This window comes from Diceros bicornis, chromosome 4 (genome assembly GCF_020826845.1).
Source record: "Diceros bicornis minor isolate mBicDic1 chromosome 4, mDicBic1.mat.cur, whole genome shotgun sequence".
Classification (NCBI taxonomy): domain Eukaryota; kingdom Metazoa; phylum Chordata; class Mammalia; order Perissodactyla; family Rhinocerotidae; genus Diceros; species Diceros bicornis.
Window position 1 is genome coordinate 81,624,432 of NC_080743.1, and position 26,240 is coordinate 81,650,671.

At 35.7% G+C, this 26,240-nt stretch overlaps 1 protein-coding gene across 6 annotated transcripts in view; it reads right to left on the minus strand.

Moving 5' to 3' along the window:
- HMCN1 (hemicentin 1) overlaps window positions 1-26,240 on the minus strand; it is a 450,903-nt gene that overhangs the window by 60,029 nt on the left and 364,634 nt on the right. For all 6 annotated transcript variants that reach the window (XM_058539863.1, XM_058539864.1, XM_058539862.1 and 3 more), the window contains 14 exons: window positions 23,524-23,605; window positions 21,998-22,134; window positions 17,745-17,886; window positions 16,562-16,706; window positions 16,049-16,176; window positions 15,577-15,733; window positions 12,865-12,986; window positions 12,496-12,660; window positions 10,813-10,920; window positions 10,234-10,371; window positions 9,974-10,108; window positions 6,426-6,695; window positions 3,796-3,986; window positions 102-315 (listed from right to left, as the gene is read on the minus strand). In XM_058539863.1, the coding sequence (XP_058395846.1) occupies window positions 102-315; window positions 3,796-3,986; window positions 6,426-6,695; window positions 9,974-10,108; window positions 10,234-10,371; window positions 10,813-10,920; window positions 12,496-12,660; window positions 12,865-12,986; window positions 15,577-15,733; window positions 16,049-16,176; window positions 16,562-16,706; window positions 17,745-17,886; window positions 21,998-22,134; window positions 23,524-23,605 (2,134 nt within the window). The remainder of the gene's footprint in view (window positions 1-101; window positions 316-3,795; window positions 3,987-6,425; window positions 6,696-9,973; window positions 10,109-10,233; window positions 10,372-10,812; window positions 10,921-12,495; window positions 12,661-12,864; window positions 12,987-15,576; window positions 15,734-16,048; window positions 16,177-16,561; window positions 16,707-17,744; window positions 17,887-21,997; window positions 22,135-23,523; window positions 23,606-26,240) is intronic.

A 26,240-nucleotide genomic window follows, 5' to 3' on the forward strand; every position in this document is an offset into this window, starting at 1 on the left:
GTGTAACTTTTCAATCAATTCCTACAGTTAAAGAAAATGGAAATTGGTTTAGAGTTCTATATGGGCATATTTATTCACTTCTTAAGAGTTAAATTACTAACCTGGGATAATATTGTTATTGAAGGTCCATGTTAACTTGGGCAATGGAATACCAGTTGCTTTACAGTTTAATCGTAGCTGTTCTCCTTTATTTAGTGACACGTCTCCAGGAAGTTCAGTAAAAGTGGGGAGAACCATTACAGTCAGGCTGACAGTGTGTGTATCTTCACCTGCAGCATTGTTAGCAACACAGGTATAGGTGCCAGAATCCTCCGGCTTAAATTAAAAAAAATCATAGTGCTTAAAATTAAATAATCTTACATCATATTACATAAAATACATCAAATTGCGTAGCTTGGTCCCCAAAGGAGCATTCTTATTTAGGACAGTTTAAATTTCCATCTTGTAGTCTGAACCATCTGGCTGGATTTTGAATAACATAATTGAAAGCGTATAAGAGTTTAAACAAAAGCCCATACCTTTCAGAACTATAGCATTTTATAGTCATAAGATCTCAGAAAACTTTAGATTCTAAAGTTTACTAAACATCAAGTGTACTGCTGCTCTGCAATGTACAAATAAAGAATGGATAGTTCCAAAGGCTGGTAGCATCTTGACGGCATAGTTGGCTCTCTGGGTAATGTGGCACCAAAGACCACCAAAATTGTCAAAGGAAATGGCAAGACTAAGGCCAATATTACCTGCAACTCCGAAGTTTCATTTGCTAAATCCAGTGGCCATCCCCAGCACTCATCTTAGTAGATGTATTGGTAGCATCTGACACAATTATGACTCCCCTCTCTTTGAAACCATGTCTTCACTTGGCTTCCAGGACACCTCACTCCCCTAGTTTCCTTCCTACCTCATTGGTTGCTCTTTTTCCATCTGCTTTTGCTGGCTTCTCCTCAACACTGACATCTTAAGGTTGACATGTGAGAGGGCTCAGTCCTTGGTCCTCTTTTCTTCTCTATCTGCACTCAATTCCTTGGTGTCTCATCCAGTCTTATGGCTTTAGACACCATCTATATGCTGACGAGTACCAGTATGTTCAGCCCAGACCTTTATTCCAAACTCCATTTATACTGAACTTCTCATTCCAACTCTCTGCTTGGATGTCTAAAGGACATCTCAAACTCATGTCCAAAACTGAACTCCCAATTTCCCCTTTCCTGTTCTATCTGTAGCCTTCACCATCACAGTTGATGGCTATTTTGTCCTTCTGGTTGTTCATGCCTTTGTTCTCAGACATTTGAGTCATCATTTACTCTTTTCTTTTCCACACACTACTAGCAATCTAGCTATGAAATTCTAGCTTCAAAGTATATGCAGAATCCAATCACTTCTTACCCCTTCTCTGCTAACATTTTGCTTTGAGTCCTATAATCTCTCATCTGCCTCCAGACCATCTTCCCAATAGGTCATTCTACTTCTATCCTTGCCTCCCTACCATCTATTCTCATCACTATAGCCAACATAATATTGCAAAAACGTAAGGCAGATAGCATTGCTCCCCTGTTCAAAACCTGCAATGGATTCTGATTTTACTCAGGGTAAAATGCAAAATTGTTATAATGACCTATAAGACACTACATTATCTGGCCTCCATTTTTCTCGGACAATGGCCTCCATTTTTCTCTGACTTCTTTCTCTTTTCATTCTTTTTCTTCTGTGTTTTCACTGGTCTCCTGTTTCTCAAATACATCAGGCATGTTCCCAACTTAAGTTCTTTGCTCTCACTTTAAGTTCTTTGCCCCAAATATCTATTGCGGGGGGAGAGCATCTGAGTTTTCTCTGCTTGCAATACTTCTCCCCCAGATATTTACTTGGCTAACTCACTTCCTTCAAGTTTTGCTCAAATGCCACCTTCCCAAAGAGGACTTACTCTGACTATCTAAAAATATAACCTGCACCTCTCCAACTCCTGATCTCCTTTACCCTGCTCCTCTTTTATTTTTCCTACCACTTATCTTCTTTTGATTTATTGTATACATTGTTTATTACTTTTATTTTTTATTGTCTATCTCCCTCCTCTAGAAATAAACTCTACAAGGGCAAGGATTTTTTATTCTTTTGACCCCTAATGTATTCCCAGTGCCTAAATCAGTACTGGTCATGGAGACAGTGCTCAATAAATATTTGTTGAATTAAAGATTGAATGCTTCTGTGTGCACTAAGGCTCATATTACAGACTTTTTCCTCTCTTTCAAAAAATTTAAGAATAAGGGTTTTTTTGCATTGAAGCATCAAAGAATTCACTGGAAATGTAGCATAAAAATTGTAATTATTCATTATAGACACAATCTAAATTTGGTTGGTTGCATGCTAATATTTTTAATGCAAACAGGAATAACTCATATTCCCTGTTAAGGTCTCCCCAAACCACCCCCCCTTAGCTGTTCTTAGATTCCTAGATTATGACAATTAAAGTTTAAAATCAAGGATTTCATGGAAGTGAAACATTTAAAAATCTAGATTGTACATATTATCATTACGTCTTTCATCTGGTATTTATAAGCAACCTTATTGTTGATTTTTTTTAATGTATCTGAGTCACTGTCTCACTAAAAGTCTAAACTTTTCTTTTCTCATTTAATTCCTTCAAGTTCATAAGTGATTGAGGGGCCAAATTCAACATGCCTGAACCTGGGGGTAATCCCCGCTGGAGATATTTACCAGCTTAAACAAACACACACATTTATCTTTATCAATTCTAAAATTCACATTTTTAACTTTTAATACCTCTGAAATTGGAATACAACTTAAAAATGCATAGTTTTCTCTAGCTACGTGACTGTATTTTTTTCTTCCTTAGTGGTACATAAAACAATGGCGCATCTTGCAATTGATGGAAACTTAGATTTGGATAAATACAATTTTTGCTGGTGCATGTGACCGAGTTAGAGCCTAGTGACATAGCCTATTACTAGAGCTATTTATCTGCTAATCCCAGGAGTCTGGCTAATGGCTGAAATTATACTATAAAGTGAATGCGATCAATTTTATCACCACTTTAATCTGTTCAAATGTAATTCCACGAAGATTTTGTAATGAGATTTGGGCATTTTGAAGGGTAATGAAAAGGAACATGATATGCACAAAAGCTCTGAAAGTGATTCACATTTTAATCATGTTTAATATTCGGTGCCAAGAGTTGATATTCTCAAACCACATAGTTTTTTAAAAAGTCATGTGGTATGCATAGACACAGATGCCTCTTCAAGTGGGCTACCACTGAAAAACTGAGATGCTTTTGATCGCTACTATTCCGCATACTAGAGAAGCACCACCCAAGAATATCCAAAAACCTCAGCTTGCATAGATCCCCAAAACTTTAGTTCCCTTGTCCATGATTAGAAAGGGTTATATAAAAACTTAAAAAAAGCAAAAAACTGCTTTTTGTATTTGCTTAATAATACACCAAACATTCTTACATTTCACTCTTCTAATCATTCCCATACATGATTACAAGCACTGATTATAACAGAAGCACTTTGAATTTTTCCCTTAAACACAGATTTCCACAAAAATAAAATAATTTTAGAAGAAAGTAATTTACGAGTTCCTACTATCTGTTGGATACTATTCTTAGACCTGGGACATAAAATGAAATATGTGTAAAATTAAATTTTGACCTTAATTTATAAGAGTATTTTTTCTTTCATTATTAAAGAATATATTGCCAAGATAAGTTACTAAAAGTAAAAAGGTGAATGAACAATCTGGCTTAATGTATCTATTCATGTCTATTAAACTTACCACAACATTTTCCAGAATGAGTTCTCCATAGGGTTCAACAGTGTATTTTCCTAACAAGTTAGCTAAAAGAACATTATCTTTTTTCCAGTGAATTGCGGGTGTGGGGATTCCATCAGCCAAGCATGCAAGAACGGCTTGTGAATTCTCATTGACTGTGTAGTGTACTTCTGTACTTTGGATTCTAGGTGGTGCTATGAAAAGTTTAAAAAAGACAGTCATTCAGGATGTTGAGTTCAATAATGTCTTTATTCACACTGACAATCAACACACAAAAGACTCTTTTGAGGGTCATTTTTCTAGAAATTCTAAAAAAACCTATTAAGATATTGATTTGTTAGTTATTATGAAAGCAATCAACATTTTTGATGCTAGCAGAATTCTAATGGATTTGAACTTGAATACATTTACAATCAGTTTCTGAGCAAATGACATACAACTGGGTTGGAAATCTTTAGATTTTAATTGATTTCCTGACTTTTTCTTACTTGAGTTTCTTCTGCTTATTGCAGTGAAGTAAAACGAACAAAGAAGAGCAACAAAAAACAAAAATGCTTCTACGGTTGTATAATTGCTGGATTTGTATCACAGACATGTTGTGAGGACAAACTAATAAAAGTTACTAGTTTAAAACACTGTAAAATATTCACTCCATATTGAATATCAGAAAGTGTTAAAGAAAAAAATATTTATTTGTAGTATTCCACCTGTTACAGCATATGCAAGTAAAACCAGGTCAAGACATTTAATTCAGTTTTTTTCTGTCACAGAGGAAATTTTTATAGTGATTTCATAACTCTGTGCATTGTAATACCAAACACTTCCTGTGTATCAAATTTTTTTGAACTGGAAAAAATTTAGGCAATATAGAAAGATCAATTGAATATTTTAGTGTATGAAGAAATACCTTAGTGGACTTGGAAATACGATATTTGCTTCTAAAGGAAATACTTTAAAAGTATTAAGAATACTTGGCTCAAAAATTAAAAATACACTCTCCTCCCAAAACATTGAATTTTGGAATTATTCAAACATACCAGTGAGAAACGGATCAATCTTAATGACATTTTAAAAAGTGACAGGACAACAGCTGGTTTCAAAAAAAACTATTTTTTATGATTATATGAGTAAATATACAAACATTATACAAATGATATAAATGCATAAACATTACAGAGAACATGGAAAACATAAAAATCTATTTTGCTGAATGGTACATCAGAAACACTCAATATATTTTTCATTAATTTATGCTGTATTTTCATTATCTCCTTTATCCTGATTTCCTTGGGGTTGATATTTCAATTTTGCTAGCAGTTACAAAGTTGTAACATTAGTACACTTATTCCAATTTATTCTTTTTCAAAATGAAAATTTTAAGGCTATGACTTCATATTTGATTTTAGCTTTGGCCACACACGATACATTTTGATATGTAGGGTCCTTATTTTTATTATTTTCTCAATAATCTAAAAATAAAAACGTATTCTTTAATCTACTTGCTAGCTAGAATGGTATTTTTTCATTTGCCTGGGGTTGTGGTTTTGGCATAAAAGTTCATTACACATTTCTAACTTTATTGCATTGTAGGCAGGAACTGTCATCTGTATTTTTAAATCTTATTAACAGTTTCTTTGCTTTTAGTATATGGTCAATTTTAGTAAATTTTCTATAAGTACTTGAGAAGAAGGAGTACTATTTATTTGAAGCTAAAGGACTAATGTGTATTGATTAGTTCAATTATATTAACTGAGAGCAGGTATAAACCAGGGAAGGAATTTAGAAAACTCATAAATGGTGATTTTAAGTTTTGGCTAAATTATTTATTCAATTAAAAATGCTCCAACTTGAAATTATCACTGTAACTATGAAGTTGTGGGAAATTCAAATACACCTGAAAGACAAAAAGCAGCTTTCACAAAATTTTTAAAGAGAAAAAACAGCAACTCATTATTAAAACACGAGTTACCTCTGAAAATAGTAGTTGAAAACAGTCTGATTTGCTTATTGTTTACTACCACTGACATTAACAGGTATTTTACCTTTATTCTTAAAATATACATTAATAACTAAAATATTTCAAAGCTGATTTTTAGATACTTCGCTAGTTGTCTAGATACAAAAGAAAAAAAGATATTTTTTTCTATTATAAAAATACACCTGTAAATATTTTGCTACTTTAAAATAATCAAATAGATCTCCAATTCTCATCGGGCTCACACCATATTTATAATGTAGGTCATATGGTGATTAGTTTTCAGCTAAGATGACTTGCAACTTGAGAAGTAAACCTGAAGACTCACAAAACACAAATGGATTCCTTATAAGCCACAGTATAGATCCCAATAATCACAATCTGAGGGGATTACTGGCAACACATTAATTATCCTGGCCACATTAACAAAATCTCTCTTTCTTTCTCACACATATATGTGCACACACAAATAAACAAAGCCTACAGAAACATATTCGAAAGGCAAGCACACCTACATACCACACACCACACACCACACATAGCACTTTGGATTAGTGTTTTTGCATGGTTTTGATTTCCATCATATTTTTTCTTGGTGGTCTTTCTTCTTTGCCACGGTAATGTAGCAGATTGAAATAATTTATGTTAAACAACCTACCATGGACAGTGAGCTTGGTGTTGGTGCTTCTTGATCCTGCCACATTAGCTGCCATGCACGTGTACTGGCCAGTGTCATCAGGCTGAGCAAATGCTATTTGCAGAGCCCCAGAGCTGAGGATGCGCTGGCGGATTGATTCCATAATTGCATGCCCATCTTTATGCCATGTGATGTCAGGTGGTGGGAGGCCATCTGCCTCACACGGTAGCATTATGGGTTTATCCACAGCAATGATATATTCCCTTGGATGGGGGCTAATGACCGGAGGAACTAAAAGATACAAAGTTTAAGCTTCATCTTAAAAGCATGAATGTACCATCTACATACTATAGCATTACTCTAGCAAAGTGAAGTCACATCGATATGAAACAAAATCCTGACTTGACCATATCGTCATCAAAGGATCACTACAGTTTGTTTTCATTGCAAAAGAAAATTCATTGAGCCCATTTTAGAAAATTATTCTCTATATAGCTAACAAATGTAAACCATAAGCAATTTTAAATGAGGATATAAACATATATTCATGGGGGACTGCATGTCTAGAAAATTTAGGCTGTGGCGACAGAGGCAGTTTCTTTAACATACATGTATTATGTGATTCACTTCAGTTACTCAAACTTTCAAATTAGACCCCTTCAAGGCTTGGCAAGTATTCAACTGCCCAGAGATACTTTTATTCATGTATTTCCTACAGTGCTTAGTGTCTCATACACAGTGGCCATATTTAACAAAGTATTATTTGAATGAATGATTAAATGAATGGATCATGGAAAAGAATGATATAGATAAAACTCTTCCCACCTCTTCAGAAAACTGTGGAAGGGCTTATGACAAGGATTTCTCTTCCTAGTGTTTACAACAGATTGATTATCACTTAGGTATTGGCCTGGATACTTTATCAAGCCTTAAAGATATTATTAAATAATTATGAGAGAACAATCAAACACAAGTGAGGAACAACCAACCACAGCACACAAGAAAAGCAAGGAGAGCATGACCTCCACCCTACCCCGTCAATGCAAGTCTGGAGACGGTGACAAGGTGCAGAAGACAACAATGGCAGTAAAAATACCCCTTTAAGCATGTGCAGAAAAAAAAAAAACCTTCTGAAACATCTACCACCCAGGCAAGAAAGCTTAAGAGAGAAACAATGCCAACAATAGTCATTGTTACTACATGCTGACTAAGAAACAGAATCAGAAACAAGAGAACTCTGAGAACTCCACTAACCCAAGGAATGCCCTGTGCATAGCAAATCCTGGGGAACTAGAACTATCTGCTGCGTCTCTAGAGGAGACTACGGAGAAATGGTCAACCACGTAGAGATGAAATTTTAGGGTGATGTTCAAAATAAATTCAACTAGTTGTGAAAAAAATATGAATAACCATGTTAAAATTATTTATATCAACCAAAATTATTTGGTTGGATTTGTGCCTGCTATTACATATTGTATCTGCAAGGAGAGATTCTAGGCAGAATTTTTCATGCTTCTAGAATATGCAATGATCTCTGGTTGCTTTTGGAATGTTGAAATGCTATTAGTTGTTTAATGTGTTTCTTTGTCCCATAATTGCTCATATCAATAATTTTAATCAATTAGAGAAGGAAAAGCCCCTCATATCTGGACCTGTTGTTTTCTATGACTTCTATTTTGCCAAAACCAATGAATATTTCTTGGTTCTTATCCTAACTGACCTCTCACTTGCATTTATGAAAGCTGTCCACTCCCTTCTTCTTGAAACACTCTCCTCTCCTTGCTTCCATCAAGTGTTCCTCCATATCTCTGCCCTCTCCTTTGAATCCTTGTCCAGCGTATTGTCTTTTCTCAGACCTCTTAACAAGGCAGAGTCCCGGGGCTTTGTCCTTAGCTCTTTTCTGTCCAAATTCTCACCCAGTCTTGTGGATTGAAATACACTGATTACTTCCAAATTTACATCTTAGACTATACTCCTCCCTTGAGCTCTGAATTCATAAATATTCAACTCCATTGGACATCTCCATCAGGATTTCTAATAGTTTTCCACATCTAACATGATTAAACAGAAATCATATTCTCCTTCCTCCAAAACCAGTTCCCTCCCTTGCATCCCGCCATGGCACTCTCATCTACTCACTAGTTCAAGCCCCAAGCCTAGGAAACATCATTAATTCTTCTCTTTTCCTAACTTCCCAAATCTGATTCATCGGCATTCTTGGCAATTATACCGCCAAAAATATCTTGAATCCATCACTTTTTTCATTTACCCCTGCAACTCACACACCTACTCCCACTCCCACCCAGACTATCATCTAAGGCCTAGAGGACTTTAATACTTCTTCCAGCTGTAGTCTTGTCCTTTCCCTAAACCATTATCTACATAGCAGCAGCATAAGGGACCTTCACAAAACCAAAGACGAGGCTTAAAAGACTTCCCACTGCACAGAGAAGGAAATCTAACCTTCCTCTGGGCCTTTAGGCCCTCCATGCACTGGTCCCGCCTTCTTTTCTGACCTCCCTCACATTTTGCCAGCCTTCCTTTGTTCACCACCGCCCAGTCATACTAGTTTGCTTCTTTTTTCCCTCTTTCCTGTCTTGGGGCCATGACACAGGCTGTCCTCTCTCCCTTGAACACTCTGCCACCTTTACATGGCTTATCCTAGCTCATCATTCAGGTCTCAGCTTAAACGGTACCCCCTCAGAGAAGCCTATACTAACCACTAATCTAAAGTGGTCCCCACATTTCCCCACTATTCTCCATCTTAGCTTTTTGTTCTTCTTCTGCACAGCATTTGTCAGATTTTATAATTATTTCATTTATTTGGTAGTTTAGTTTATTCCTTCTCCACACCATAAGGGAAGGATCATGTCTGTAATGTTCAATGTATTTCCACTTAATTACCCCAATAAATATTTGTTGAAAAATACAAAGAAATTAGATTTACAATCTGCAGGTAAGTGAGCTTCTTACTATAGCCTTTAATTTACCAGAGGAAAATTACATTATAAGGAAATTCAAAATCAACTAATGCAAATTCAGTAGCTCAGAACCTATTTTTAGGTCACTTTTTCATTCACAAAAGCAATGCATGTAAGATACAAAAATTAGATCAAGAAAATATCAGTTAAATGTGAAAAAAAAAAACCCTGCTGTGTCTTTAAAATCATTTTTTCCCATCAAGTTGGTTTAACTGCAATTATGATTTGTTTTTCAAGTGGACATTACAATCTAGTGTTTTGTAATGTATCTAAAGTAGTATTATGGAGAGAATGGTTTTAAACATCACCTTAACTATGTGCTACAGTGAAACAGAGTACCAAACGGAGGTTCATAGAAGTTCAAAATATGATGAGATGCCTCAGTTTTCTTATACAAACAATGCAAAAAAAAATCTCCTAAAACACTGAGTTTTCTTCTTCATAAGTGTAATGGAAAAGCGAATAAGATAATGTAAATCAAGAATGTTGAGAAGTACAGTGGCATCATTAATTTAGATATATGAATTTTGGTATACACTGTTACAAGCATCTTTGCAATAAAGACATAGAGATTTATTATTTAGGTACCTTGGACATTTAACTTGATTTTGCCCAAGGCTGTACCAGCTGGATTCTGAGCCACACACATGTAAGTACCAGCATCCTCTCGTACAGCTCTGGAGATCTGCAAGCCACCACTAGGAAGAACTGCATGGCTTTTGCCTACATCACAGTTACGAAAGCAGAATGAGAAGAAATTATATCTTCATTAAAACAAATCATATCGACTTCTGAATTATAAAACACTGATTTGCCATGATTTTCTTGATAGAAACAGCAGTAGGTACCTGAAGCGATGACATTAATACCTTCTTTTTGCCAAGTAATGAAAGGACTGGGTGTCCCTGTTGCTTCACATGGTAATAAAATGGGATTGTTGAGAATGACGTCTAGTTCACTGGGCTGAGGCTGAATGATGGGAGGCTCTATAAGAATCAATCAACAGCAATAAGCAATAATATTAGTTAGTGGCAGAAATGTCTGTAGTAGTCATGAGGTTAAACATCACCAAATTTATAATTCCAAAACATTAGTGACTTGATGTCCCAGGGAAAAGAGAATATGGGCCATATTACATTTTTAGGGTTTTGCTACTATAGCCAGTTTCCATTAGAACTCCATTAGAAAACTATAAGTAGGCATAGACTATAAAAATTCAGGAAGAAAAATAATTTGGGGGTTGTTCTCTGTGGTTCGTCATCTGTGTGTTTTCTTTAGTCTATTGAAGAATAACTACCAAGCTTTCACATCCCCAAGAAATTACTGTGGTTCATAGCTCTAGACAGTACCACCTTTCAAGAAGAAACATGACTTAAAAAAAAAAAAAACCACAGCAAGCTTTTAATGAGTAAAAAAACCTCACATACCCTGGACACGAAGGGTCACATGTCGATGTGCAGAACCAGCTGCATTCCTGGCAACACAAGTATATCTTCCAGCGTGGTTTAACTGAGTGGCAAATATTTCAATTGCTCCTAAAAACAAAGCATAGTGCATCCCTGTTTTCTGGTTCAATAAACTATGTCTCTCTGTTTTTTGTGTTTTTGTCCCCATAGCACAGTGGTGCTTGGCTTATATTCATATTTGTAACCCCTGAAGTGCCTAGCACAGTACGTTTAATCATTATTAACAATTTTATTGAGGTGAAATTTACATACCGTAAAATCCATCCATTTAAATGTACAATTCAATAATTTTTGGTACATTTACAGAGTTGAGCAATCATCATCACGATCTACTTTTAGAATACTTCCATTACCCCCAAAAGAAACCTCATACCATTTACAGTCACTCCTCACTCCCAACCCCAGCCCAAGGCAATCACTGATCTACTTTCTGTCTCTATATATTTGCCTTTTCTGAACATTTTATATAGATGGAATCATATAGAAGTCTTTTGTGTCTGACTTCTTTCACTGTGAGCAGTTTTTGAGTTTCATCTGTTGTAGCATAGGTGAATATTTTGTTCCATTGTGTGGATATGCCACATTGTGTTTATCCATTCACCAGTTGATGGACAGTTGAATTGGTTCTACTTTTTGGCTACTGTGAATAATGTTGGATCAACATTTGCATACAAGTCTTTGTCTGGACATATGTTTTCATTTCTCACGGGTAGACACCTAGGGATGGAGTTGCTAGGTCATATGGTAACTCTAACATTCTGAGAAAGTTCCAAACTGTTCTTAGCACAATATTTTGTCCTGAAGGGTAGTTAATTTATATTTTATGATTTTAATTGCTAGCAATCTATATAGGTTTCTGAGACAGCCAAAATACTTTGCTTTGAAAGCCAAGTTTCATTCTGAGAACAAATCTTCCATTATTTCCCTTCTACTGAGGAAATAAATTCTCTTACAATAATATGCATACACTCATAAAGCCCCAGGATGTTAGTTGCTACTTTAGTTTATCTCCAGGGCACCTCCCCAATGCAGGATGAGTTTTCAGAAACACGAATGTGAATCACCTATACTTTCATTTAGGTGAATAATTTTTTTCTCTTCAATACTATAAATTTTTCAATACTTAAATTTTGTAAATGATAGCTACCACCACCCTCAAAAATTATCTGTCATAGCACTTGTTACCCTTACCTGCTAAATTATAAAAACCTTGAAAGCAAGAACCTTGTCTTCATTTTATATCCTCAGAAACTTAGTGGAGTCTATAGCCTATTTTAGGCATTAAATGTTTGTTACATGAATGGACATTCTCTTTGGCCAATGGAAGAAGCGTGGTTCACTCAAAGGCAACTTGTGAACTTGTTAAACCGTCCGTTTAGTAAATATGCACATAGAATCCCAGTGATTATGCTTATTATACTCAGAGTAGTCTTAGATATTATTTGTTATTTTGTTTCTAGATTTTTTTTTCTCTTCCTTTTCCTAGTTCCTCTTTCCACTCTAATAGCATTTTTTCCAGATGCCTAGGTCCAGGAATGCAGATGTATTTTATTCTTTTATTTTGGTGCAACAAAAAGCCAGGGAAGGCCATCCACTAACAATTAATCCAATCAACAGATATGTAATCACCGAGCTTGGTCTTACCTGAGGACAGAATTCTGTAGCCGTCTCCCCTGGGAAGCAGTCTTATACCATTTTTAGCCCAGTGAATTGAGGGAAGTGGAACTCCTGAAGCAGTGCAGGTAATTACCGTTGGGGCGTGTCTGGTTACTAGGAAGTCCATAGGCTCATCAGCTATGGAAGGTGGAACTAAAGCAATAATAACAGCAAAAAGAGAGAAAACTACATGTTTCCAACCTTTACAGATTTCCAAAGCCTTATCATACATCATTCTCTCTCTACAATGAAAGTGAATATTAGGTAAGTGGAAAAGGAATCTCCCTTATGAGGTAGTGGAATAATAAATGGATATCATTATAATAACTTTCAATCCACATACTAAGCCAGTTCTACCTTGGACAGTGAGATCCACAGTTCTCTTATCCTCTCCAGCATCATTTGTCACAGTGCACTCATAGGTCGCAGTGTCATCCACAGAAGGGGAAATAATTACTAGTGAACCTGAAGAAAGGAGCCTAGAAGAGAGATTTCAAAGCACTGAGGTCCCATACATCAGTTTTCATAAATGTTTCCAGTTGGTTCAGCATGATAACTTGTTGTGAATTGAAGGAAATGGAACTCTTTCCTCAGGTTATAATGAGCATCATTTCTCTGATACTTCATGTATCAGACTTTAAGTTTATATGGCAGTGGGTCTCACTGCCATATAGGGTCTCAACCTTGATATTTACAGGAAGCAGCTGAATGGAAAGATTGCCTGAAGAGGGAATCTTGCATTTTCTGAATGCTTATATCATGATCAACCACGTTTTCCTAGGTAAAATACAGTACACGGATGATAACTACTGTTTACTGAGCATCAAATACATTCCTGGCATCATTCCAAATACTTCACATAAATTATCTCTAAATTTCACAAGAACTTTGTAGGTTCGTATTTGATTATTTCCATCGACAGATGGGTAACTACAAGTCTGTCTGTCCTGTACCTTTCCCTACTTCACGTCTCCTTACATGTGTTGAATAACTTGGAGATGCATAGTACTTATATCAGTCAGTTTTTTCCTTAACTTCTAACCAATTCAAAACTAAAGTGATCTGGGTCACTTTAAATGTTTGGTAGGTTTAGTATATAAACATATATTATTTAAAGTAAATTTAAATAAGAATATCTATTTTTTAACTTCAAATTATATACTGATAGAATAGAAATGATTTGATTTAATTGGAACATATTTGACATGCTTTTTTATTCAAGGCCATTGTACATTTTCCACATGGTGTATACTTTAAAGTCACTAAACTCCCAATGCCAAAAGATTAAAAGGGTGGGAAAGAGAGAGAAGCAATAGAATTTCAAGTGAAACACTTTTATTTTCATATTTCCTGATGTATCAGAAGTGGTTTTTGTCAAAGTAGATCTATAAGAACATTTGTTTTTAGTACAATGGCAAATCCTTGGACAAGATATCTATCTATTAACTGAGATTCCAGAAATGATGCTCATCTAAAGCATCAGAAATTCTTAGTGATTTAAAGATTAGACTTTAAAAAACATACACTGTCATTGGTCATAAAGGAATCTTTTTGGATGACATGCCTACTCAGACTAGGGAAACTAAAGAAAAAATAAGCAAGTGGGACTTCATCAGATTAAAGAGCTTCTGCAAGACAAATGAAACAAGGACAAAATGAATAGACAACCCACCAGCTGGGAGAAAATATTTGTAAAACGTATATCTGACAAGGGGTTAATCTCCATAACATATAAAGAACTCACACAACTGAACAACAAAAAAAACAAACAACCCGGTCAAAAAATGGGCAGAGGAAATGAACAGACACTTCTCCAAAGAAGATATACAGATGGTCAACAGGCACATGAAAAGATGTTCAACATCACTAATCATCAGGGAAATGAAAATCAAAACAACACTAAGATATCACCTCATGCCCGTTAGAATGGCTATAATCACCAAGACAAAAAATAACAAATGTTGGAGAGGATGTGGAGAAACGGGAACCCTCATACACAGCTGGTAGGAATGCAAACTGGTGCAGCCTCTATGCAAAAAGGTATGGAGATTCCTCAAAAAATTAAAAATAGAGATACCCTTTGATCCAGCTATCCCATCACTGGGAATATATCCAACGAACCTGAAATCAAGAATCCAAAGAGGCTTATGCACCCCTATGTTCATTGCAGCATTATTCACTATAGCCAAGAAGTGGAAGCAACCCAAGTGGCCCTCGACTGATGATTGAATCAAGAAGATGTGGTATATATATACAATGGAATACTACTCAGCCATAAAAAAGACAAAATCATCCCATCTGCAACAACATGGATAGACCTGGAGGGTATTATGTTAAGTGAAATAAGCCAGAAAGAGAAAGACAAACACCGTATGATCTCACTCATATGTGGAATACAAACCAACACATGGACAGAGAAAACTGTATGGTGGTTACCAGGGGCAATGGGGGTGGGGGGTAGTCACAAGGGGTGAAAGGAGACACGCATATGGTGATTGACAAACAAAAATGTACAACCAAAATTTCACAATGTTATAAACTATTAAGACATCCATAAAAAAAAATACACTGTCATATTATGAGCTATGGCAGTAAAGGCAGAGGCATGCAAAAAATTGGAGAAAAGGCTGTTTTTCCTTCCCACACATGCTGCCAAATACCTAAGTTGTATTTCAAGGTATAAAATTTGATTTCTATTCTACAACTAAAGCTTGTACTATTTTTATAGAATAGTTTTTCTTTTACACCAAATGATGTTTTCATCCTTTGTCATTATAAAATTCCAAAAAGTACTTAAAAAATAAAGCAGAACAGAAATCTACTCCTGTAGACCTCACTGACAGTCATCCATAGGGCTTACGGATAGAAAAGTTGCATCTGTAATTCAGAAAAGGATTTTAGATTGAAAAACGAGTTTCATATCAAGAAAAAAATATCTTCTCAACATACTAGCTAATTCTTCATACTTTATCTATTTGTAGTCCCCATTGATAGAGTTCAAATGTTAATTCTTTTAAAAAATATGTTTCTAAATAGAAGGTGGGATTTTTCAATTAAATTATTCCTTACCTGTATGAGTTCTGATTTTGATCCACATTAAGAAGCTGCCCATTTTTTCTCCAGTTGACTGATGGTTTTGGTATCCCAGTAGCCTCACAAGTTAGAGTGGTTTGAACATTTACTGTTACAGTTATATTGGTAGGACCCAGAGAAATAGACGGAGGAACTGAAACAAAGCCATCAAATAAGAGGGAAACACATTCAGCAAATACTATGCCATTTGACGTATTTCTGCCTAACTGAAATTAATCATTGGTAACTTGCCTCATAGTTAGGAACACAATAAGGTTCTGTGAATTTAAATAGTGCTGTGATGGCGCTATCCATAATGAGGAGAAAACATGGGTCTTGACTGTTCATCATATAGTGTGATAAACATTTAAATAGCCCTGGATATCAAAGTTTTTATGACCTCACTGGTTTAGGCTATCAAAGAACATTTCACTCAAAGGTTGGATGTTGTTCATAAAAGTATATTTACCATGGACCTGTAAATCTATTCTCCTGCGGTCTGTTCCAGCAGCATTGGTAGCCATACACAAATATCGCCCAGTATCAGTGACGTGTGCTGACTGGATGTGAAGGAATCCATTTTCCAAGATGGAGTATCTACAAGAAAGACCACAAGTAAAGTCCCCTGAATCAGCATTTTCTGATTACTCAGATTTTGACTGAGAGCATTTTTAAAGACTTAGTTAAATTCACTTTTAGTCTTTTTCCTGCTTCAGAAATTTACAATACCCTTAGTGGAAAAAACAGATATTCTGCAAAGGTGCATAGGAGATGGGTTTGTGATCTTGGATGGATTATAATCATTATGTTTTGGATATAGCCTTAGGAATTATGCTTTTAAAATACTATATTTTGATTCTTCTATGAAGATAAAAAGACTAATTCTAAATATAACAAGACAAAAATAATGCATTGGAAAAAAGATTTAAAGATTTATATTTCAGTTCTTACAGTATTTTTCATTCTTTTCCAGAATTGTTACCTCGGATGACTCCCAGATAGAACAGCTCCATCCTTTCTCCAGGTTATCCTTGGGGTTGGCACACCTTCGGCAAAGCATTCCAATACAGTTGACTTATTTAAGTGAATGACAAGACTCTGGGGGCCACTCTTTATGTTTGGAGGAACTGCACAAGAGATATATGTGGAAAACTTCATTTATATTAATAACATAGCCTGACCTAAGACTCTGAAGAGGTAATGCAAGGTGAGCTTTGAGACAAATGTATAGCTTTGCCTACAGCTAATTCAGGTTAGTATAAACAGAACTGCGGTTTAATTCATGAAGTCTTACTCAAGATACTTTGTGTTTAAAAATAAAGAGTAGATGGGGAAAGGGGATTTTAAATCTCCGATACGGTCTGTGAAATCTGGCTTTCTATGAGAAAGGCTTGAATAAAAATCAGCTCTGGTCTGATGCAAATTAAAGATGATATTTCTTATTTCTCTTTGGCCAAATAATGGTCAGAGAATGTTAACACTGGAATAACTTCACTTTAAATAAAGAACAGAACACGAACTGTTTTAACAAAAAGCACATCTGTGATTAATCATGCAAGTCTCAGAGCATGTATTTTTTAATCATTGAGTTCATATGGGAATAGAAAACTTGAATTTTAATTTCAGTATTAGAGATATTAGTTGTATGGGTCACCTAATATCCTGTAAAATTTCATCTACTAAAAATCCAAAGGAACTGTTTTGGCGAAAAGTGTATTATCTTGCTGAAATTTGGCAAATTTTAATGTTTAGATTTTATATTTGAGAAATTACATTCCTATGGCAGTCTTTGTCTAGCACATATATACTCATACATCAACATCAATAAAGGTGAACTAAGTAATGGGCCACTTGTCATCTGGAGATTGAGTGCATTAACTTTCTCAATGACTCTAATCGGAATGACACAAAACATCAGGATATGCTGATAACAATTGGACATATATTATCCTCTAAGATAGAGTAATGTACCTTTAATTATTATTTTTTAAATCAAATTAGTTTGAATATAGCTATAATACAAATACTACATGTTGTATTTTTCAAAAGAAATAAGATAACCACAAGAATTCATTTAGTATGATCAAAAAACAAAAAGGTTATCATCTCTTTGAATGCCCTTGGCTAAATTTTTAAATTGTGAAACAACGCTTAATTTTTCTTACCATTGACAATGAGAATAAATTCTCTTGTAGTCTTTCCTGCAATGTTGCTGGCAACACAGGTATAATTGGCTGTATCACCTAGATCTGCATTATTAATTTGCAAGTATCTCCCTCCAGACAGGATTCGTACTCGAGGTGTTGCCTGGATTCAGCAAGTAAAATTTACCATTAAAATGTCAGGAAAAGGGAATAAAATATTATTTTATAACATCAAAGTAACTATAGTGAACTATAGAGTGCCTCTTCCAGTAGGCTTTGTCTGCTCCCTCTACCATTATCCCGGTGTCAAAAACCCTTGAGAACTATTTGTATGTGTATGGTTAAGGCAAGGGCACAATCAATGTCCCCAGCTCTCCCGGCCACAACGATCCACTCAAGGACGGGCAGGTGACTCAAGCTGGGCCCATCAGAGCCCCCCGCAGGGCTTTGCTGTTAGTGTTGGGGAATAAAGCTTGCTCTTTTTACTGGAATCAACGGTAGTGAGGATGACATAAGCCTGGTGGCAGTCTTATTACCATGTGGGGACAGGCTGCTCTGAATCCAAGACAAAGCAAGCGGAGCTGAGATTCGGAGAAAGGACACGGACACCTGATTACATGTTTAGAGCCTCCGTATCTAGTAATGCCCGAAGCCTAAGGTCACCAATTACTGTAGCTAATAAATATTGTTTTCTTTTCATTTAAGTTGATTTGAGTTTGAATTCTGTCACTTACAACTAAAGCTTCCTGACTAATAAATTAACTCTGCTTATCTTGTAGGAAACAATTATCCTTTAACATTTTTTTAACAAGTAAATAAATGACTTTAGTCTATAAATATTTGTTAAGCATTTATTTTGTGTCCAGGCATCGGACCCAAGAAAATATAGAGACAATGAAACCTAATCTCTGCTATTAAGCCCAATTGGGGAAATAGATGTAAACAAATAATTTTGTATAAATTAAAATGCTTGATGTTCATAATCATTAAAAAATGCCAGGTAGCATCAAAGACTGGTATTTTCCAGCTGTGCCTAAGATGGAAGTACTTCAGGAAGGGCCCAAATAAGAATTTTCTACCATATGGGCTCTGTCTCAGATAGATACATCTAGTGAAAAAAGTTGTTCACACTAAAATATGCAATTCAGGTCCTTTTAAAAGTCCATACATTTTCTCTAGGCTTTTCATCGCTATAAGGGCTATTAGTGATAAAATTTTGTTACCTTTGATGAGAATAAGTGATTTCTTAAACATATAAGTTCTGTAAAACATATTTTAATTTTTAATTTTTACATGAGTATAGCAGGGTTTTAGGCTAATAAAAAATTTCAGAGTTGATTCTTATAATGGCTTTCTTCCATGAACATCAGTAAGTTCTGCTAACTTATTAAGTTTCACTACAATTTTCTCTGGTTCTCTTTCCATTTACCACCATGATTCTTCCAAATTTGACTTCTTTCCTCAGACACAACCTCATTCTCAGCTGATGACCTTGCTTCTTACTCCACTGAGAAAACCAAAGCCCTGTGCCTGCAATTCTCTCCTCCTCCCATCTTGCATATGAATGCAACCTTCCTTTCTATTTTCCCATCTCTGTGGAAAAAGGTCAGCCCTTCTGTCCACGGCTAATCTCTTCACCTGTGACCAGGGTCCCATGCCTTCCCCATCCAACACATTTTGTCCTATAAACTTCTCTTTCTCTCTCCTATATTTTCAATCTCTTTCTTTCAGTAAATAAACATATACAAATGTCTTTTATGTTTAAAGAATAGTCCATAATTATTTCCACCTTCTTTTCTTCCTTAACTCCCCCGAAAACTGTAACCTGTCTTCTACCTTGATTGCTCTATTGAAGAACCATTGTTCAGATCTTTAATCACTTCTCTAAGTGTTGCCAAAGCCAACAGACACAACTTAATCTGCATCTTAACATGGACTCTGTTAACCACGTCCTCTGTTTTCCTTCGCTTTTAGTACACCAGTCTCCTATATTTAATCCTCTCTCTCTGAGTCCTTCTCAGCTCCATTCATTGTCCCTTCTTACTTTGTTCAGGTTGTAATTTTCAGTGTTGCCTTAGGCTTTATTCTCTTTTACAGGTCTTCTCACACTGTATGTTTTCTGGTCGATCTCATGCAAAATTCGGGCTTCAACAACAGGTTATTCCATCGAGGACTACCAAATCAAAGATGTTTTTGATGAAACATGGACCCATATTTCTTAGTGTTTTTTAGAATCTCCACTTGGATAATATATAAATAATTCAAACTTAAAATATTTAAAACTGAATTCACCTTTTTTCCCATAACTGTTGAACTCGTCCTGTCCCAGTACTAACATGATTTGATCATATTTGGCATTAGCCTGAACTTCTCTATCATCAACATTCGCTCAGTCCCTATCTGAATATCTAATGGTCTAGAATGAAATGCACACATGGGAGACAAGACTACGGAGGAAAAGCCAGGGCACGAAGGTCTTTGTGAGCTAAGCTGGGCAGTTTAACCTGAATCCTGAAATCTATGAGGAATCACCAAAATCATTAAAATCAAGGTCTACTTCAGCCATACTAGGCTACTTGCAGTTCCTGGAACAGCGGCATTCATTTTTCTACAATGGCTTTGTAAATGCCATTACCTATTACTAGAATCCCCTTCTTCTTTCTCACCCAGCATCTACCCATCATTTACAACTGAACTCACCCTCTCCAAGAGGCTCCCCCGGGCTCTTCCTTACCCTTCAGTCTGGGTTACTTCTCTCTGTTTCCATAAAATGCTGTACATCCCTCTAATCATACAATTTATCAGTAGTATCCATTCTATCATCTTTGATTTACTTCTGTATCTTTTCACGTAGTCTGTGAACTCTTTGAGGGTCTAGACTCTCAGTAGCAATCATAGTGCCTAGCATTACAGTAGGCATACAATAAACAGAGAAACTGAGGCATGGGTGGGTTAAGTGATATGCAGGTGATTTAACATGTAAGCAACTCTCAGTTAATCCAGTCTCTCTGTGTTTCGTGTTTAGTGTGGTTTGGTGGTAGTGGAAGTCTTTCTGCCTTAGGTGTTAGGGGATGTGGGAGATCAAAATTTGGCCACCCTGAAATATATCTCTTTACCTTGATTGTTTTCTCTGAAGGACATTTGACCTCCCCCACTAACTGCCTAAAGAATTTGACATGGTGGCTCCTTCCTGGAACAGATCTTCTATCATGATGGCTATAAAGATAATGTAGGATAGAGGTTACAATAGCAAAGGCACCAAGCCTCTTTTATCAAAAAACTCTGTCTCTCCCTGACCACATTATCTATAGATGACCCCAAAAAGAATTGTCCTCCTGCCCTCTGAAGTCCCAGGCCACTACCCACCCCCAACACGCTCCTCGCCTTTAGCTGCAATACTTAAGCAAGCAGCTTAGACAGAGGGACGAGTTGCTCATTTCTGAGTTTCTCCCATGTATACATGTTATTAAACTTGGTATTATTTTCTCCTGCTAACCTGTCTTGTTGATTATTTGGCCAGCCATAAGAACCTTAAGGGAAAGGGCAGAGGGAGATTCTCCCTCTTCCCCCGACAGGGACATAATCTCCTTTAATAATCAAGCACAGTGTACCACGATAGATTTACTAACAGGATGAGGAAGAACAAAGGAGGAAATAGAAGGAAGTAACTACTAGGATAAGGACAATCAGAGCATTCAGAGTCAAGGCTTTGAGCCAACCCTAAAAGGCAATTTAGAATCCTGGGCTGTGACACTTACGGCAGCAGACAGTTGTCACCTGAGCATGGGAAGTGTTAGAGAGCCAGTAACTGTGTTCTTCAAGGATTCCAGTCCTAGACTCCTGGTATCCAAGAGTATTGCACAGATCCTTGGGGTCAGTCCTGAGGTCCAAGTTTAGACCAGGGAAATTCAGGGAGAGGTTTGCCCTAGAGACTTGGCAGGACATGTCAGTTCTTTTGAGACTCTGAAGGTTTCTTTTCTCTCAAGTAAAGAAATAGCCGAGTGTTTCAAATCCAACTTTAATCCACGGACTCCAGGAGAGACATACTTGGGCCAATTTACAGGGTGACTAAATCAAAATACCTGTTTTTTGACCCATAACTAGCTACTAACTACCCCAGCAAAGGCTGAGAAAAGAAGAAGGCTGATTAAAGGAGCCTCTGCCCACCCTTGCAACGTTGACTAACTAGTCGCCTGAGGTTGTTTGATTTTGTCTACCCAGCAAAGACTCCACAGCTGATTTAAAATGAATCTGTGGAACTTAGCAAGATTTACCTGTAACCGTTCTCCATTTTTAAGCCAAGTGATTACAGGTGGGGGCACTGCATCCGATTTGCACTCCAATGTCATCTGTCTGTTCCGTAACACAGTGAAATCTTGGGACTCATCAGTTCCAGCAATATTAGGGGGTACTGGGGGTGAGAACAAATATATCAAAGGCTTTCAATAAATGAGATGTAAAATAATCTGGATTATCATAGGTGTTCAACAAATGTTGCTTCTGCTATACAGAATAAGAGACATAAACTTAAAATATTACTCATTCAATTTATAGTACAAATGATTGCAAATAGTGGAATATTCTTTTATCTTACTCAGTACTTTCACATACATTAAGAATAAAATTCTTCCCACAGCCACATTAATGATAGGATAATAATGTAATATAATCACATTATTATCACCATTTAACAGGTAACAAAATTATGGCACAAAGAAGGGATTCCTTGTCTAGGTTCTACATTTGGTAATAATCTTCTCTTCAAAATAACAGATTTTAAAACTACTAAATTAGGGTCTGTCCATCATAATACACAGAATCATATATATGTTTATTAATATGTAGAAATATATCTTTTTTATGTGACTCAAATTATATACACAATTTACATGTCAATTAATGGCAGGTCTAATTTGTGTGTAGGGCTGGCAGGGGGAGGGGAGTACTCCTACATTATGCCAGTCTGCACTGCCTAGTCATTTAGGCTATGAGAATGAGATAAAGATCTTCTCTTTAGTTTTTTAAATGTTTCTCTCCATAAAGAGTAATTCCCACTTCTATGTCAAAATAGTATTGGCCAGAGTCTAATTGCCCAACTTTTCTAAAAGAAGGTAATTTGGCCTTAAATGTGTGTGTGTGTGTGTGTGTGTGTGTGTGTGTGTACAACCAAGAAGTGTACTCACAGAAATTTATCAAAATAAAATAATTAAGGGAATAGGCCAACATGTACATACAAAGATGTCGATAACAGTGTTGCTTATATTTGTAAAAATATAGAAAGACCTTAAATATCTAAAAATAGGTAATGGATTAAATAAATAAATCCATATTCACAAAATGAATACCATGCAATCACTAAAAAATAATGTTATAAAAGTATATATTTTTTTGACATTAACACATGTACACCATACCATTGAGATAAAAAAAGTTAAATATTATATACTGTATGATCACATTTCTGTGACAAAATACTTATATGCAAAAAGGTTTTATCTTTATGTGTTGAGATTATGGATGATTTTTATTTTCTTTTTTATCATAATTTATATTCTATGATTTTAAATCAATGACTATGAATTATTTGTGCAGGAATAAAACAAATAACAAAAAAATTCACTGAACTATTCCTGAAAAGCACTTGATCAGTCAAATATAAGAATCAGATTTGCAAAATACATATTTCCTAATGCATAAACATATCTTATGATGTGCTATGGAGTTACCCCATGTTCCACAAACTAGGCCTCTAATTAGGTATTAGCGTGTGATGGACTGCAGGACATTTTGCCAAATTTACCGTGCACTCTCACTAAATGTTCTTTATCATCATCTCCTGCAGGACTGGACGCCAGACATGTATATCTTCCTGTATCTTCCACCTACAAAAGACAAGGAAGTGAATTACACAATGTTAACATGTTGGTTTTGGTGACAAGAATAAATATCCACTGGAATGAATACAAAAGTCTCACAAAAGGCAAGGTATCATTAAGATAGCACACTCATAAAAATTTAATAAACTGTTTTAACATTTGTGATTAGTACTTTGATAAAGAGCATTGCTTGGCATCTCTAAACGTAAATCTATGTTTTAACAGGATTTCAGTATTTGATCTCAGAATGCTTGCATGTTAGGTATATTTAATGATCTCAGAAAAGGTAGATACATATAGGTCCCAGCACCATACATGACAGACTAGTTAGTATTTATTGAAGAAATAAATATTTATGGGTTTAAATTGCAGACTAAACAGTTGAATTGGAGTCTTCCTGAAGAAAATAAAATACATTAAATACACAAACAAAATATCAGGTTATTTAAATAAAGCACACTATTACCGTATTTTGACTCTACCTTTGGTATACATGGTAAAACAAAAGGGCTATATTATGTAATTTGGCTGTAAATAAGGTCAGACTGACAGCAAAATCTACTATTTTCTGACTAAAACCAGAAACATTTCTTTAAAACACCCCACGCATAGCTTCCACTGGAAGTGTTAGTCTTCATTCATATGTTTGACATTGTATAGACACAAGTCATGCTTATGTATGTGTAAAGCAGACTCTGGAAAATAGATGATCTTACTACTGTGAGAAACGTATCCTGGAAAAGTAAAAAAAACACTGTTTTCACTGAACACTCTTAGAATACTGGGAATTTTTAAATTCTTACATTCAAAACTGACTTTATAGGCTATGGAAACACTTTTTGGCAGGCTGCAAAAACTCCTTTGAAAAAATTTAAGACTAGTATGTTAAGAACAGTATGTTTGGAAAAGTACTTAAATACAACTTTAGAAGAATGACATTCACATAGTCCTTCAATTAAGAATTCAAAATGATGTACTATCGCCTAGAGAATAACTTTTGAATTTGTCATCATATCTATAAAACCTCTAAAAGTCAACTCTTCTCTACCAACTCAGTGTATTCCCAAATGATATGGCCCCCTCCACTTGTCCTGACTTAGCCAAACTTCAATCACCACAAACGACTACTCCTAAATCTTGCCTCCTCCAAGAAATATTTCCTGACAACTTATGCCATTGGATATCGACAGTCATTATTTGCAGCCACATTTTCTACAGTGTGTTCTGTTAATAGGATGTTTGAAAAATTACAGTTAATCAGATTTAGAGTAAGATTTTGCAGAGTTGTTGACAAGCATTATGGCTCACAAAGGAGGGGAGGGTACAGTATATCAAGTTTTCCAAACCTGTTTGGTCATAGAATTTTTTCCCCTTTGGAAATAATCACAGAACAAGTATTTGATGGAAGACATCTTAGGAAACTCTTGTCTCTACCACACAATTTGGAATTTGCAAAGAAACCATTATGTGCCAAGCATAACTATATGTCACAGATACATACACAAAAAGACAAAGTTCAGATAAGTAAAATACAATTTAGTAAGTGCTATAACAGAGATATGTACAAAATGCTCTGAAAACAGAGGAGCAGAAGAACCCAGAGCGGTATTGGGATTTGATAATATTTAATTTTTCACTTCTACGATGTTTTTAATGGTTTTCTTGTTGTTTCTTTTTGTAATCTTATCATACGTGTAGTTTATTTCTCCTCGACAACTGGAAACTTCTTGAAGGCTGAGAAATGTCTCATGTATTTTGTTTGTATTCTCCATAATAGCTAGAACACATGGGTCACCATTTAACAGTCTATGAGACCTTTGTCTTGTTTTGTTATAATCTAACTTTTCATTCTTGCATTTAAGACCTACTGTAATGTGGCCTTAATCTCCCTTTCAAGCTTTATTTACCATGATTCCTTTATATTTATTATTCTATTCCACACACTTTCCTGTCTCCACGCTATTCCTTATGCTACAAATTTCTTTTGCTTCCTTTTTGGTCTGTTGAAATTATAATATTCAGGAGTTTTGATTCAGTAAGCAGTTTGACCTGAGTCTTCTCTGGGTTATTGCAATGTTTGACAGAGAGAAGACAGGACTAGAAGGTGTGTTTTCCTTGATGTCAGAAACAAGAACTGTGCTGAGTTCCACTGGCTAGGCTTTTGAACCAGATCCAGCTCCATTACTTTGAGCAGCAGTAAGTACTTGGCAGGTGAGTCCCTAATCTCTCTGTGTTTGTTTCTGGATTTGTAGAATGAGGATAAAGACATTGCCTCACAGAGTAGTCATGAGGGTCAGGGGTGTGATAGAGCCCAGAGCTGAACACGGGACTGACATGATTTATAATCCTTAGCTCTCTTTTTCCAGCTCCTTTTCCCTCCTCTTTCCTCAGTGAAAATGCACACAAAATATGATTAAATAATTTGTTATTTTATTTTTAAATGAATGATGATTATAACAACAATAATAGCAGCAGCAACAACAATTCTATCTAACTCTATTTTAGCATCACCACACGCCTGTGCCACCAGTCTAAGCACATCATGTTAGATTATCTCCAAATCCCCAAGTGTTTGAATTAAGTATTATTACTATTTTTATTCCCAGTTTACAGATAAGGGCATTAGTGCACAGATGGATAA